Below are 17116 nucleotides of genomic sequence, written 5' to 3'. Positions count from 1 at the left end.
TGCTTTTGTATCACTAACAAATACCATCTGAATGCTTGAGGAATTATGCATTTGTCACTAGAGGGCCACATTGCTCTGAAGTTTCAAAAATCTTTGTCACTAGAGGGCATCATTGCTCTGAATTTTCAAAAATCTCTCCATAATGGTCTGGTATCATGTCTCCCATTCAAAATGTATTTGTTGATGACACTTCATGTTATCCTGATAAGATATGTGGTTTTCTTCTCAGGTCATCGCTCCGAAAATCAAGGCAATGTTTTCTTGCTTCAGTCTAGCCTGGTCATGGTTGAATGGCAACATGTTCTTTACTGGCTTGCTCTCATTTAAGAATACTCCTTTGGCTGCTTTGTGGATAAATTTAGCAACATCTGTGAAATGGTCTCCCTGTGAGGCTCCTTACACAGAGGTTTGATTGTGCTGCCTTCATTTTTGGCATCTGTTTTGCATTTTACATTTCCTTACAGAGCAATCTGAAGCCTCTCGTACGTCTATGGGTAGAGCAGCTGTGGGATCCCCCTCCCTCACATTGGTCTTCATTGAACATAGTTTGACCATCTTTTGTTTCAGTGAGGACACTTGACTGGCCATTTTGTCTAGTTAAATGCCTCACTGTTGCAGGGTTGAAATTGTGCCCTGCAGGCTCAGTGTCCGAACTGCAGATGGATTCATACATACCGGTACACATCTTTATAGACTTTAGAGTCTTGCTTGTAGTTTTTCCCCCAATCTCCATTGTGCTACCATGGCATCCTTATAATAATAATAATATAGGCCCCACTCCTTGGGGTGTTTTTGTCACAGTACATCTGCACATACATGAAATGTGTCCTCTGCATTTACCCATCCTATAACAACTAGGAGCAGTGAGCAGCCATTGGGCGCTTGGGAAGCAATTAGGGGTTAAGTTGCTCAGTGACACACATCAACACATTGCTGGCCTGGAATCGTACCTGGGACAATTGGCCCTCAGTGAAATAAAATGCCTTCTGAACTCTATCTCTATCTGTTTCTCTGATTCTTTCTGTCTGTCTTGCACACACGCACTGACGCACAGCACAGCACACACAGTCTTATAATATCATTCTCTTCTCACATTCAGTTATTGTGCAGTGCATCACTATCAGCTGTGTCTGTAAAGTTGTTCCTTCTCCAATTCAGTTAAATCCACACACGATATTTGTCATTGTCAGAATGCTCATTCATTATGGTGTGGCCTGATGACAGCCTGTAGCTACTATTGTTTGTTTATGTACTGTGGGCCCTGTTGTACATAATTGTGATAACATAATAGGTATATTGTTCAAACTAGTATTGCACCCCATCAGGGTGTATAGAAGCCGACTTGGAATTGAAAGGTTCACAGTTCATTCTCTAACAGTTAGAGAATGTCTAACTGCTCCTGATGAGGTTTGTGCTTTCCACTATTATCCTCCTGCCATCAGTGTGTGAGTGTGTGAACGGATGAATGTAATGCACATTGTAAAGCGCTTTGAGAAAGGATGTTAAGTGCAGCATTTAGGCCTACCATTTTTTAACACCAGGCAGTTACATGGACATTCAAACTATGTATATTGCACCAATAGAGGAAAAATCTGAAGATGGGTGCTATAATGCCATACTGTATAATATTATGGAATAATAGGGCTACTCTAGTCTACTCTACACTATGTTTTATGTCATAGTTATGCATAACATATAAATGATATGGATAGCCTGTCATACACTAAACATAGTGTATGACAAAAATACATCACAGATTAGTTTGTGGGTAATTTTGGCCCCATGCAGAGTCAAATAACCTGCACTCCCTCAGCAGGCTCCAAGGATCCCCATGGCAGTGTCATCCTTTGCCCCCCCTCCATCCACCTTTCTTCTGTAAATATATCTAGAATTGCTTTAAGTGTTGTTGATATGTAATTTATTGTATGTCTCGATGAATTGAGTGGTGATTTTTGTGTGGTCCTTTTAGCATAGCTTTTGCAAACTTGCTAATAAAATATTCAATCAATCAATCTCTGTGATTTGTTTCTGGTGCTGGTTTGTTGAGCTGAAGATGTTCTTATCTGGATAGAATATTTTCTGAAATGTGAGAATTCTAAATATTTGTCCAATAATGGTTTGTGCCTTGTGAAATGCCATGTTTTTCTGGAACGTCCAGTAGTCTTATCATATAGTTTAAATATGAGCTCAGTCATCTGTGTTTTGTGTCCCTAATGTGTCCAGTCAGCCAACCTCTGCTATGACATAGCACGGCCCTATTGAATCAGACTAGACTGAATCAAACCAGTGTGCATCTGGAGATTGTGGAGAACCTCTAGATCCTCTCCAACGCACTGCTTGCTGATGTAATCTTCTGTGTAATATTGAGCACCCCACCCTGTCGGGATTTGATATCAGATTTCATCCCAACATAATAATATCTTGTAGATCACTGAAACACTGTAGGCCTATGTCAGTGACAAACTTGCCACGAAGTTGTGGTTAGCTCACTGAAGAAATGTACACGCCATGCTGACGACGGAGGCACCCTGCTGTTGACGGATTTTAACTTGGATCACTTGTGATTGATTCATTGCCTCCCCCCATACCCTCCCCCCAATATTAAACTCAAACTACCACAATGCAACACAGAAACTATCGTCTCCTTAGCTACGGATTTTGGCACGCCCTAACAGCCAGGAGGCTTGCCTCTGAAAGGGCTCATTGTGGGGAGGGATGTGATTGTGTGCGATGTGTGTGTGTGTGTGTGTACTGTGTGTGGACCCCTTGACTAGCTAGTCAGCAGTGGAGGGATTAGCTAGCCTCACTCACAGACGGGGGGGATTGCAAAGCCTGAATCATGCACACCGTCATTATCACCAACTGGGAGTGGAGCCGGAATTGTGCAAGATACGGATAACAAGGACACGTTTGATTTGGTCGAGTCAAGTTTGCAAGTTCCCTTCATTCCACTCCTGAAAATGCTCCACGGGGGTTCCCCTGAATCCCCCTCTACTTGGACCCCGTCGCAGTATGCTGCTTTTTTCCCCCAACAACACATGTGCTTTATGTTGAAGTGACCAAGGGGGAATAAACAGGAGGAGGAGGACATCGGCTAAACCTTATCCCGGGGGGCATTACCATTAAAACGGGATATTTTCGTTTCGACTTGCCCGAGAGATTCCCGAAGTAGCCAGAGGAGAGGAGCAAAGTTTGACTTCGCTGGGAGAGGGGCTGGAACACAAGCTGAAAACATGGGGAACGCAGGGAGTATGGACCACCACACTGACTTCAGGGGTCACAATATGCCTCTGAAACTCCCCATGCCGGAGCCTGGAGAACTGGAGGAAAGATTTGCCATCGTTTTGGTAAGCACGCATTTAACGATGCGCGATTCGGACGGAGTCGTTGGTGGTCATTTAACTGTTTTACCAACTCTTTGTTCCTTCCCCACCATGCTTGAATGCCCTGGGACGATGGGACAGCTGTGTGTGTAGGTTGGACCTGCGCGTCCTTTTGTTGTTTCTAAAAGTTCTTCTGGTTTGTTTTCGAGAAAGCACAATCATGAAACGCAAGACACTGAGTGCTTTCTCAAACTTTTTCAGGTCAAGGACCCCCAAATTGACACTTATTAGCTCTCGGACCCCCCCCCCCCCCCCCCATTTGAAAAGATATGCCAGGGTCACCACCACAAGAGAAGCGTTTTTACGTCTCTAGTAGGGATTCCCAACCATTTTAATTTCAAGGACCCCAAGTTTGAAAATCATGTATTTTAGGATATGGACCCCCATTTAATGGCATTTTTTTAAAATCTCTGAGACCCCTATCTTTATTGTAAAATCAATGTTAATTTACCACGTTCCATTTGGTGAGTTACATATGGGTCCATTTGGTTCCTAACTATCATTTAGGTCCCCGGACCCCACTTTGAGACCCATTGAATGACGTAAGAGTTATCGCTGAAATATGCCACCACACAGACACACACAACAGAGCTAGCTGACACCCTTTTATATATACTTTATGGCTGACAGTGACACTCATTTCTTCTGCCTTTTGATCTTAATCAAAGCTGTGGCGAAGTTGTCGTGGGACCGTGCGCAAATGGAACCCCACAACCAATCAAATTGTCAATTTTAGGCTCAACAAGTTAGTTAACCTTTCTGTTTCGCAGTGTTATTATATTTAGCAGCAGAGCCTTTTGTGGTCTACCATTAATAGCCATTGACTCTAATTTGGGCGAAAAAAACACACGATGAGATCCATTTTGGGAGTCCATTAGAAAATGTTTACACAGTAGCCTGCTCATTTAGGCAGTGTGGCCTAAGACACACTAGCCTACATTTCAAGTGTAACCACTTGAATTCCCTAAAAAAAGAGCAACACCTGTTGTAGTCTGTGGCTAATTATTGGTTTTACTTATACTGCGTGCCTTCCCAACTGTTTGAATGCAGAGTTGCAGACACTGGCTCACTGCTAATAATGCTCATCCCAGTTACAGTATTTTAACATCAGACACATCCTATTCCTATCCCATCAACAGTGGAGGTGTATATTCATATTACGTGTAATTGAATGATCATTGATCATCATCCCAGGTATTTAGAAACAAAAGCCATCTAACTTGTTTATAGGTTGTAATGATGTTAACTTACTGTATGTGTATGGTTGTGATGGACTACTGTCACTGGACACTGACACGACTCAACTTTGACTTTTAAGTGAAAACAACAACAAACTAAAATAATACCATTAAGCATTCACCATTATGCAGTAGTGCTCATTTATTGAGATTGGAAACTATTGTGTCAGCTAGTGGAACACGTAATTATGGGAGTATTATTTTTCAATTGTCTTTAATTATTTAGTTTTAAGCATTGCCTATAGTAGATGTGCTGTGAATAACAAATGCCAACTTCTTGCTGTAATCTTAGGACAGCCCTACCTAGTCACCTGAATGAAGATTTAAATGACACACTGTTGCAGCAGTCAGGCAATAATGGCAAGGGTATGTGGGGGCAAAAATGTGTGTCAGCAACACATGAGAAGGTTTGTAGACGTGTGACTACACACTTGGCTGCTGAAAAGTACAAAGATTTAGACTAATTTCCCGTCAGCGTGTTGATCCTTTTTATGGCACAGAGCGAGCTTTGTTTTCATTAGAGAAGTGCGGTGGTTCTTGGTGACAAAAACATTTCAGCCTGGAAGCCAGGCAACAAACCTGGATATATATTATTTATATTGTTTTGGTGGGAATCAAATCACTGATTTGTGTCTAATGCCCAATCTATGCTCCATGGTACAGCCAAACTACAAGCTCTATTTCCGGTGTGACACAGCCAGGCAACAAAGTATAAATCACTGTGTTGGAACTTGGAGGCAGCAGATTTTTGGGGATGGGCAGGGATGATGTACCACTCTTATGTGAATTGGGACTTCTACTGTGTCTTCTTTCAGCATCACCTGCTTCCCAAGTTCCTACAATCAGGTTGTTGTTGGTTGCCTGCAGTAAATACACATGGGATCTAACAAATATAGTTTTGTTGGAGAAGGTCATTCGCAGCACGCACGTCGCACACAGAAGTTGGGTCAAGGTCACTTTACCTGTATATGGCTGGATAAGAAGATGAGGGTGTGGTGGGCCAGCTGTCAGAATGACCAGCCTTGTATCATGTGAGAATGATGGATGCAAACCCTTTAGCATTAGGAGAATTTAGTGCTATAATCACAGCACTTAGTGTTTACTGCCTTTTATACCCTGATGATGCGTGTCTGCCATGCCTGATGGCTTCTGACTCAATTGATCGCTTCAGTACGTGGCAGGCATGGTTCTGGTGACCCTTTTGAGTCACTTTAGTTGGAAGGGATGATAATGACTGGATGGAGATTCCCTGCCAGACCTCTTGGACATCAGTTTAGCTGTCATATCAGTCATAAAACTAATGATGAAGTTGTTGCTTGATAAAAACTATTGTGGCTGTCTGTGGTCACTGTGAGTTTCTTTTCACCAAGTCTTCGGCCATTCTTCATATTGAATGCTAATGATGGTCATTATTAGTTTATTACGTCGCCAAATGATCTAAGATCAAAGTTTAACAATTCCACCTTTCAGCAAAGTGAGTTAATATGGTTGTTGTCTCCACCAGCCGAAGGCTGAGGGAGAGTATGTTTTCCCCTCCGTCCGTCCGTCCGTCCGTCCGTGCGTGCGTCCGTCCGTGCGTGCGTCCGTCCGTTTGTCCGTTACCAGCTAATCTCCGGCGCCGTTGGCCCGGTCGCTGCCAAACTGTGCACACACACTCCCTCGACACCAATTCAGAACCTCTGCCCCAAATATTTCACATGGGCCTGTTCTAGCGCCACCAGGAGGCCGACTTTTGCAAAACTAACTTTTGCCAGTACTCCTACAGATTTTGTCCAAAAATCACGTAAATCAGTAGACAGTATCTCTACAGTCATGTGATCGACATGGATGTGTCAGATTTTCCATATTCCATCCTGATTGGCTAAAACTGGCTTTCAAAGTTTGCAGGATTGGTCAGTTTTGAATAAAATGCCTGAAATCCTGAACGCAGTGTGCGATTTTGGTGAAATTGTGCATGCACATTCCCAATAGGCAGAGGAATAAATGCCACTTAAGAAAAATCAAATCAGCCTCATGGTGGCGCTATAACAGGCCGATTCATGTTTTCACCTATAACTCCACCGATTAGTGTCAAACTTTGTATGCGCACTCCTTAGAGCCAAGGTAAAACCTTTTCCCTGCATTTTTTACATCAGCCTTTTATAGCGCCATTAGGAGGCCGACTTATGTAAAACACATTACATGCCTGACCTGGTGGAGACCTGTGCTCGGAAGAGCACTGCTTCTAGTTTACCCTTCTTTTAGCTGGTTATGTAAATCTTTCGTCTTTGCGTTTGCAATATACCAGTAGTTTGCTTCCACTTCCTTCCACATCTCCCCTGGCCAGAGGTGAGGGAATAGCAACAGTACTGTTTGTATAAAAGCTAAGCTGCCACCCTGAATATGTTTGATCAACAGCAGCCTAGCTCTGGATCATGGTATGGAACCATTTGGATTAAAGACTTGTACTGTATGTGACCACATGAAAGCACTGACCTCTGTGTAGACTCTGTAATTTCTAGCAAGGACACATAACTTCTGGTCCATGTTGTGCTATGAAAAAACACCACCTTCAAGGCACTGACTCATGACTTAATAAGAAAACCCTCAAGCATAAATACACTGCGTTTGTGAAGGCACAGCAGCATTAGGTCCTCTGGATTTAGGTGCTTTCATTACCCAGCAGTATTAGCTGTCTTTGTTTTCAGTAAGCCAATGCAGTTAAAATGGACCCCGTTTAACAGCATTATCGAGTTACGCTAATTACTTGCGCCAGCAGAGCATGCAATTTCTGCGTGCGGCTGTGTATGTATGTAGGTAGGTAGGTAGGTAGGTAGCTGTTTGTAGTGACCAGTGTTCCTGGTGATGCCAGTGGTGAGCGCACCTCATGGCGTGCTCTGCTGGCGCACAAGTAGGCCATGGCACCTCGACAGAGTGCAGTTCTAGTTCACACTGTACTGGTTGGACATACATTAATTGTGTACAGGGAAGAATTTAAGTGGATCAGACTTTTGATATATTTAATTTGTATGAGAGGTAACTGGCACACATTGCGGGAAAATCTCGATAGTCCGAGGTCCCATTAGTCCGAGTAAGGTTAGGGTTTGGGGTAGGGTTGGCATTCACCAGGTTAGCATTCACCAGCGTCAGCAGGTTAGCACTCACCAGCCTCTGGCTAATGGGACCTCGGACTAATGACACATCGAAACAACGCTACGCAACCACACCTCACAAGTGTTGACTTGAATATGATTTGCTGATTTTGCTCACATTCAAGTCAATTTGAAACAGAAAGCATTCCAACTCCCAACACACCTTGCTTTGAATGGGATTTACAGTATGCTACCATACATACTTACATAGTTTAGACATTTTAGACATTTTTGCAAGTGTTATGGGGTGGTCCAGTTTGATAGCCAGGCTCAACTTTTATTTGTACTCATCAGATGCTGTGACGTGTCACTGAACTGGGTTTTGCAACACCAATAGAAAAAGTGAAAGCTTGCTGCTGAGTGAATCTGCTGTTCCTACTAAATTAAAAGCTCCCATTAAAGAGTCTGTTTTGAGAATCCCTTGGGCCTTAGCCGACAACTACGCTAGACATAGGCTAATTGTAATACAAGGCTGCTGCCATAAGACAAGCTATGTCACATGTCATATGACCTTGACCATGAAGTGACTAGTGAAGAATATTATCTTTGTTGAAGCTACTGACTGGATATCTTCCGGACCAAACAACCATAATCTCTCACTCAGCATTTGTTTTTTATGCACCAAGGAGTGCTTTCTCTTAGGTGTTCCCATCTCATTTAGTCTAGAACAGGGGTCTTTAACAGATGATGGCAGATCTACAAGCTTACAATGCGTCACAAACCTTGTAGAAGTTCTATTTTCAGCAAAGATGTTTGGTCGAGAGGGAAAAAGAGCGGACCATCTACAAAGCCAAAGCTCAAGTTTACTAAGTATTGAAGGTTTAAGTGGTTAAATGTCTGAAAATCCAAATGAACATGAATCCTCCTTTTTATTTAAGTAGAAAAGATAATTTGTAAACAAAAAACATTCATTTACACAACACGTGTGTGTGTGTGTGTGTGTGTGTGTGTGTGTGTGTGTGTGTGTGTGTGTGTGTGTGTGTGTGTGTGTGTGTGTGTGTGTGTGTGTGTGTGTGTGTGTGTGTGTGTGTGTGTGTGTGTGTGTGTGTGTGTGTGTGTGTGTGTGTGTGTGTGTGTGTGTGTGTCTCGTACGCACACACAGAGTATGTGTGTGTGCACACGCACACACAGTATATAGTCTTTATCTCTCTCAGCTTAGGGGACCTTGGCCTAAGACTAGTCCTGGTCTAGCACAAGATTAGACCTAGCTTTTCGTCTTGTCTTGGTATACTGTAGGCTTAGCTACATTTTCCCATGTAACACTAAGGGCAAAATGGCAGCATTCTTTTCCTTTTCTTGGAAGCATGTTTGCAGGCTTGCACCTCACTAGTGGTTGCCATAGCATCTGTGACATGTGTGCAGCTACAAGGTAAATAATTAGATGGGTTGCAGTTGAATAGTGAGAGGGAAATTAACGTGTAGTTAAGGCTGCTTACTTACCCAATGCTGATAGTCCAGAGAGGCTACCTGTTGATTGTTCATGCTGATGTCCTACTAGATCAATGTTACTGTTGCCAATGCCAATCAATATATACAACGACTATCACTTGTTCTTACACGTTTGATTATATTTTACTTTCTTTTTAATACAATTGACTTAATCCCTCGAAGCACATCCATCTTCCTTGCACACTTTCTCTATCACACATTTACATTAATTAATTAATTGGAGCCAAGATGGCAAAGCGCATCGCCTGTTATGTTATAATATTTAAAGGTAGGGTAAGTGATTTATCTTTAGTTTCAGTTTTCATGTACAGTATGTGACAGGCAGGGGCCATGATCAAGTGGGGGTGGGCCATGGAGCACGTAATGCCTGCCCCCACTCAACCGTGATTGGAGGAAGGCCCCACTCTATCTTGATTCGCCCAACAGTTTTTGTGGAGCCACTTAAACTGATTTTTGGAGCTGTGTGGAACACAAGCTCCCTATACGTGGCCGTGTGTGTGGGTCTCCGTCCGTCCGTGTATGTAGCCTAAACTTCGGCACGCTACTAGTCCCGCACCATTTACGCCACCCCCGCAATATATACATCAAAACGTGCGGCTCGGCCGGGAATGGTGTGCTAGTAACTTTCTTTCCGATCCGCCTTACAATGGCGACGTAATCGGCAAAAAACGACGCTGAATTGTCCCCATTGACTTATAATGGGACAATGCAAGACATCACATTCAAGTATTTTTCTCTCGCAAAGCATAGGAGCTACAGTTTCAAACCTCGGAGAGGAGATTCATAATGATTTTAAGAATGAATCCAAAAATAATTACATCACTCGGCCTCATGGTGGCGCTATAACGGCCCACTTTGCGTTTTGCCCGTAACTCTTGAACCGTAGATCGGAAAATTAAAATTCTTTTTTCCCTGGATTCCTTGGGTCAAGACGCATCTCCCCATATAGGCCACGCCCATTTGCGCCAGGATAGATTTTCCGCCATCTTGAATTTTCTCCAAAACACACTTTTTGCACCTTTTCCTACATATTTTCTTCAAATGTCACAAAAATCGGTACACATGATCCTGGGTGACCAGAGAGGTGCTACACACACACACACACACACACACACACACACACACACACACACACAGCTCCACTTCGAACAGAGGTTCGATTTTTTCTCCTCACAGGGGATAAGGCTGAAGTCCAAATATGGACCAAACACTCTATAGTATATACTTTGCACACACACCCCTTGGATGGCAAATCACAACCTCCAGCCCTGATTTCTCACTTCTAACGCCACCATCAGGCCAATTTTTGCAAAACAAATTTTTGAACACTGCTCCTACAGATTTTGGCCTAAAATCACACAAAGCGGTACACAGTATCTCTGTGTTGATATCTGTTGACGTCATCAACATGGATCTGTCCCATTTCCCATGATATTCCCTCCTGATTGGCTACAATTGCTTTCTAAAGTTTGTGTATGCGACGTGACGGTCGCTTATCTCCCGATTAGGGAGTCTTACTGGTAACTAGTACTATCAGAACATAGACCAATTTAAATTATTTGAATTAATGAAATCACTTAGCCTAACTTTTAATAAGGTACAATAAGTCAAGGGATAATTATTATATAGACTCAGCAAACCATTAAATAGAATGTTGGCTGAGCAGCTTTTATATGCATAGTGAATACCAGTTGAAACCACTATGCCAAGTGATTGGAAGATTCTCAATCTATGTATGTGAGTCACATGTAACGGGTTAGTCGACATGCATCACACTGGAGCACAGGAAGATGACTGTGTGCAACAAGAATGTGGCCTAGGCCTCACGACTACTCCTCTGCCTCAGTTAACCATTGAGCTCTCATGGAAATAAATTGTACCCACATCGAGGAAGTCATGCATCTGATTTGAGAAGCGCGGAATCTGCTGAGTGTCATGACTGTGCTGTCAGTGAGGCAGAGATGGTTGTGGCCATTGCTCGTTTAAATGCCATATGGGGATCGTAGGCTTAGCTGTTGTTATCGCTGCTCTTCCTAATAGTTTGCCTGGATTACATCTAAGCTGCTTTGTTTAAAGGCTGCCAAAGGACCATCACGGAGCTGCTATTGTTTATGCAGTGAGACACTGTATTTGAAATCAACTTCCTGGACCTGTCACTCATGGCCTTTATGTTCAGATATAGCCTAGTTTGTCCCACTGGGAGACCCATGTTAGCTTCCCTTTCGTTTTTCTTGTGTACCATGTCCTCAGTCCACCCCGAGTCCTGTAAAGAGTAAAGATATGCGGGGAACGAAGGTAAAGAGCCTAGCAAATTGTCAGGCTGGCATTTTTCGAATGTTCGTGCTCATGGTGACTCTTCTTCATTAAAAAGCAGAACAATGGCTGCTCTCTGGGGAGCAGAGTGAGGACAGTAGACGCTGCATCCCGTGCAGCAGGCCAGGGGAACAGAGCTCTTTTATTCTTTGGAGAGTCCAAGACAGAGCCTGGCACCGCACCCAGAACCAGCAGGCTGCGAGAAACCCCCACCATGTCCAATACGTGTGTGTGTGTGTGTGTGTGTGTGTGTGTGTGTGTGTGTGTGTGTGTGTGTGTGTGTGTGTGTGTGTGTGTGTGTGTGTGTGTGTGTGTGTGTGTGTGTGTGTGTGTGTGTGTGTGTGTGTGTGTGTGTGTGTGTGTGTGTGTGTGTGTGTGTGTGTGTGTGTGTGTGTGCGTGCGTGCGTGTGTGCGCGCTTGCGTGTGCACAGTCTGCACAGCATGCATGTTTCTGGGGTTTGATTGACTGGTGATCAGAAGCAACATTTTGTTTGAGCTACAGGATGTTCCCATACCAATTAGCGATAACAGAATTGAGCATAAACTGCTTGAAGAGAGAGACATGTACAAGTAATGGGCATGCTGGCCTATCCACCCCTTCTCAAGAAGGGATGTGGAGGTGCTGTGGCAGTGTGATGATTGGCTTACTAGATTTTCAGGCAGCTATGCAGCCTTCAAATCCCAGTCCCTGAACAGCATTTGTGCCATGTTTGGTGGGGATTGGAATAATGGTCTACCTGTGGCCCCCCGGGGGACCCTGACGTGGCCTTTGGAGTGACTATTGTGATGGAAGAACAGAGGAACAGTGTTTGTGCCAAGTTTGTCAGATTATTGGAGCAACACTGAGCCTGTGGCCCTAATTTGCCCTCTGGGGTGCACATGTCGTGGCCCCTGGTGTGACTGTCATGGCAGACCCCTGAACAGTGTTTATGCCATTAGTGTTTCACATGCTCTATGACAGATTACATCCGTTAATATCTCAACCATGAAGTTTTAATGCTGTTATGTGCTTTTCCTCCCCTATGTATGTTAATAGCCTGTGTGGTTAAAAAGAATAAGTAAACTAGAAGCAGTGTTCTTCCGAGCACAGGTCTCCACCAGGCCAGGTGTCCTGGTGGTGCTATAATAGGCCAATATAAAAAGTGTGGCATGTGTTCTTCGCCAATCTTAGACCTTTCATGGCAGTCGGACGCTGCATGCATGATTTGAGGCATTGTGTTCCAAAAATGTTCTACCTGCTGGTGGCGCTATAACAGGCCAATGTGAAAAGGGTAGCATTTGTTCCTTGCGACGTAGTGGGAATATGTGTGGCAAATTCCACGGTAATCGAAAGCTGCGTTTATGATTTGAGGCATTTTGTTCAAAAACCGAGCAATCCTGCAAACTTTGGAAGCCAAATAGCCAATTAGGATGGAATATGATATATCAGACGGATCAGACTTGATCACATGACTATAGAGATACTGTGTACTGATTTGCACGATTGGAGTAATAGCAAAATATGTGTTTTACATAATGCAGGGCAAAGGTTTATCCTTAGCCTCTAGGGAGTGCGCATACAAAGTTTTCCACTTATCAGTGGAGTTAAAGGTAAAAACACACATTTCCCTGTTATAGCACCACCATGAGGCTGATTTGAGAAATTTGAAGTGGCATTTCTTCCTCGGCCTAGTGGGAACGTGCGCGCCCAATTTCCACCGAGATTGCATGCTGTGTTCATTATTTGAGGTATTTTGTTCAAAACGGAGCAATCATGCAAACTTGGACTGGAAGCCAATTGTAGCCAATCAGGATGGAATATGGAAAATCGGACAGATCCATGTTGATCACATGACTGTAAAGATACTCTACCGATTTGTAGGATTTGTGGACAAAATCTCTAACAGTAGTGTGCAGAAATGTGTTTTGCAAACATCGGCCTCATGGTGGCGCTAGAACAGGGCCATTTGAAAAATGTGGAGTTCTGAATTGGCATCCAGGGAGTGTGTGTGCTCATTTTGGCAGCGACCGGGCCAACGGCACCGGAGATTAGTTGGTAACAAACTAGATGGACGCACGCACGGACGCCGGACGGACGGACAGGGGCGAAAACATACTCTCCCCCATGCCTTTGGCTGGTGGAGACAAAAATCATAAAACGTGTTGATTTGAGGAGATTATCTTGTTGAACAAACCATTAATATCATAAGCCCTTGCTACAGAGCATATCTTTGGAGTTAATCCAAATCACTGTGGAAAAACCACAATGTAAATCTGTGTTGGGAACCCATGGCAGGAGTCAATTCTGGTTTGGCTTTCAAAAAGATACCATCCCTGTCGTACTGTAGTGGATTAGTCTGTTTTACTGCTTGGAATGAGAATGTCTGAGAAATACCTTTTTTCTTGGATAGCTTCTAACCTGTGTTTGACCTGGCAGGAACCTTGATTATGTTCTGGATGAACAAGCTCAGTGTGGCAGACTCACTAGTAGGACAAGTTGTACTTCTTTTGTGTCAGTCAATGCCAAATTAATTAAATATCAGTTAAATAACAAATGAACAGAGTAACAGACCAATTTCCAAAGAAAACCCTTCCCTACATCGGGACAATAGACCTTATTTTTCATTCAGCCTTTTATTTGTCCAGTACCATCTCTGCTGTGGGTCTTCCTGTGTGGTTCCCCTCTGGTGATATAGCCTCGCACAGCCAGACAATATCACACTGCGTGGATATAGTCTAGTTCTCAGCCATTCAAAAAGAAAAAAGAAAGATCCGGGGTGGTTACAAAAAACGATTCAAATGGACTCTATTGGTTATAGACCTACAACCAATCAGAGTAGCCCCAGAAACCCAAGAAACAAAGTGGAACGCAACAACCAAAGTGGACGATACAAACACAGTGGAAAGTAACTGCAACTGCAAACAAAGCTGATGCACTCATGCACCCGTCCTCACATTTGCATACTGGGCCCTGGTTAGTTCCCTCACGACTTGGTAGCTGAGAAAAATGTACATACTGTACCTGAGCGAGGCTAGTGCTGCCTTGTGTTGGCAATGGCAGATAGTCTAGCTGCCCTAGGCTACTGGTGATATGCGTTATTGTCTGGCTCTGTGCAGGGTCCAAGGTGAGAGCTGTACTATACAATGTAATTGTTTGGCCCAAGTGTTGTGGGAGAGAGAGTGTTTTGTAGTACCGAATTGCTTTATGTTCATGGGGTTATAAACTTGATCAGAGAAGCAGACAAATATAAGCTGCTTTCTCATTTGTTTGAACACTGGAGAATGTCTTGGGAATCAGGCCGCTTTCACACACGTAGCAAGCAACAGGAGAATGTACGTTTCGGATTCGTTCACACATGAAGGTAAATAGCCTGTTTGATAAGGTGAGGAGGTGCGGTCTGGGTAGTATACGCACAGTCGCACACATTAGCTACTCCTCCCACTTAAATATAACAGCGTGAGGGAGATGTAAGGATCAAATGCAATCACTTTTTTATTTTTTACTTCCTTCCACAGAACATGACAGATACTGAATTGCTTGTCTTGACTTGTGGTCTCCCATTGATGCACCCATACAAAACACAAATGAAACATCTTTCCTGCTATAGTAGGCCTATAATGTAGGCAACAAGCTACAACCTACTTTTCATCTAAACAAGCCGTCCTTCGAGCTGGAAAGATAACGAGTGCAAACTGCTGTAGCTCGTCTACAATTACTAAAGAGACGTTTATGTTTTGTTTCGCATATGAGCCATGTCATGGAAGATTGATTGGTGAATATTTACCATTCAAACCCTTATAAAAAGCAGAATCATCTCTCCCTTCAAACAGCTCGGGAGGAGGGGAGGCAGAGGCTCCACTCGTCAACAATCAAAGCGCTGTCAACTCTTCCACTCGCTGAATGTAAATTCACCGGACAATCCACAATAACCATAATACAGTGCATGTAAAAGTGTCTTTATAGTGAGTTGGCCTTCAGAAGTGACATGCTGACGAGTGACGAATGACGATGGGCGTGTAGTTTAGTGGTGCCAGTGGCTGCCTTATCATCTTGCTTTCTTTTATTGTCTTGTTTCACTTCAAGGCCTTGAGCCGTATCAAGGATGTTTACATTTTGATATTAGAGTTACACAGAAGTACCAATTAACTCCTTATCACAGCATCATGCTGTACTGCTGAGCTCTGTATGCTGGATAGGAGGGAGTGGAGGGCAGCGATCCAGGAGTCCCGACTCCCAAGCTGCTGTCGAATAGTGCAAACTCTCACATCGCATTGCATCAAAATACTCCCACCTGGGCACTGAACCATCCGCCTTTAGACTTCTTGGCAGCCTCTGGCACCCATGTTTGCTTAACATTATTCCACAGAGTTGCTGCCTATTGGACTAAGTTATATATTCTTGGGGAAGTTAGTAGACTTTGTCCATCCTTGGCCCTTTTGCAATCTTGTTAATCAGAGTGACCATATGATTCCCTCCACATAAAAGTGTGCAGGCCTGTGTGTGTTCTAACTTGTTCTGGTTGAACTAAAAATTTAATATTTCAGCGTTCTTTGTATGTTTTTATTGGGGTTTCATAACGGCACATAAACAGAAAGTATACCAAAAACAGAAATGAACAATAATGGTTATCTGGAAATATTTCTGTATTCACACACTTTATATTTTGATTGGGTATTCATTTTTATATACACGTGACGTAAATGTAAAAATTTTAGCTATCATTTGACTTTTATAATGCAAGTCTTTTCCATAACACAAATATCTTGGACAATTTCCAGCCACTGTAACTGTTTTATGTGTTTAAATGAATCAATCAATTTCTGGGAATGGCTTTCTTATTTGCTGCAAGTAAAACCATAGTCTTCTCTCATAAAGAACGTTATAAATATGTTTCCAACATACAGAACATGATAGGCAGGCATCTATTCCATAATAGTTTTACAACTGCATTAACATTCTCCCAATATAGCATGTTTTTTGTATTCAACATTGTATTATATAGGTCAAGTGAGTTAAGAAAACTTGGTATTGTTTTTTCATCAGCTGATGGTGGTTTGGAATATAGTTTATTATAGGCCTAGTACTTGGTTGTTTTGAGGGTCCCTTATTTTATGAATTGTATCGGAGGCCTGCTGTTTAAGCAGGCGTCTGGCCAGAGTCTAGTTGCTTTTGGACCTGATTCATAATAAGTCTGCTTCACAAATCTTGCCCTTTTTTCTGTATCTCCCCTGAGGATCTGATCTATCTTCCTCCTTGTTTCCTTAATTTGTTGTAATACCAACTGATCCTCTGAGTTTTTATGTTTAGTTTTTTTCTACACTGAGAGTGTATGTGGCTAGCTGGGCCTTTTTGTGATGATGTCAGGATGATGATCAGTTTTCAACAAATAACAGTCTTCATACCATCTCCCACATTATTACAGGGTCCACATCCCATTATCATTCTCTTCTTTTATAATTTCCCTTAATATCTGTTATGCAGTTATTATTCAAGATACCCACATTGACCCACATACAGTATATACTTGTATCTGCCAGGCCTCACTGTACGGCCGAAGGCCACCATTTCTTCGTTCATCAGTCAGTCTGTGTGTCTGATCTCCGGGAGCCTTGGACCGATTTG

General features: G+C 43.0%; 1 protein-coding gene across 5 annotated transcripts in view; it reads left to right on the top strand.

Moving 5' to 3' along the window:
• Nucleotides 1-2756: 2756 nt before the first annotated feature.
• The window catches only part of fmnl2a (formin-like 2a), a 79499-nt gene continuing 65139 nt past the window's right edge, over nucleotides 2757-17116 (top strand). For all 5 annotated transcript variants that reach the window (XM_080752554.1, XM_080752555.1, XM_080752557.1 and 2 more), the window contains exon 1: nucleotides 2757-3347. In XM_080752554.1, coding sequence (XP_080608680.1) covers nucleotides 3234-3347 — 114 coding nt within the window. In that variant the 5' untranslated portion in view covers nucleotides 2757-3233. The remainder of the gene's footprint in view (nucleotides 3348-17116) is intronic.

The sequence above is a fragment of the Nannobrachium achirus genome, assembly GCF_963921795.1.
Source record: "Nannobrachium achirus genome assembly, chromosome: 22".
In the NCBI taxonomy this organism is placed as follows: domain Eukaryota; kingdom Metazoa; phylum Chordata; class Actinopteri; order Myctophiformes; family Myctophidae; genus Nannobrachium; species Nannobrachium achirus.
The sequence above is the reverse complement of the archived record's forward strand: the minus strand, read 5'-3'. Positions and strand labels throughout refer to the sequence as shown.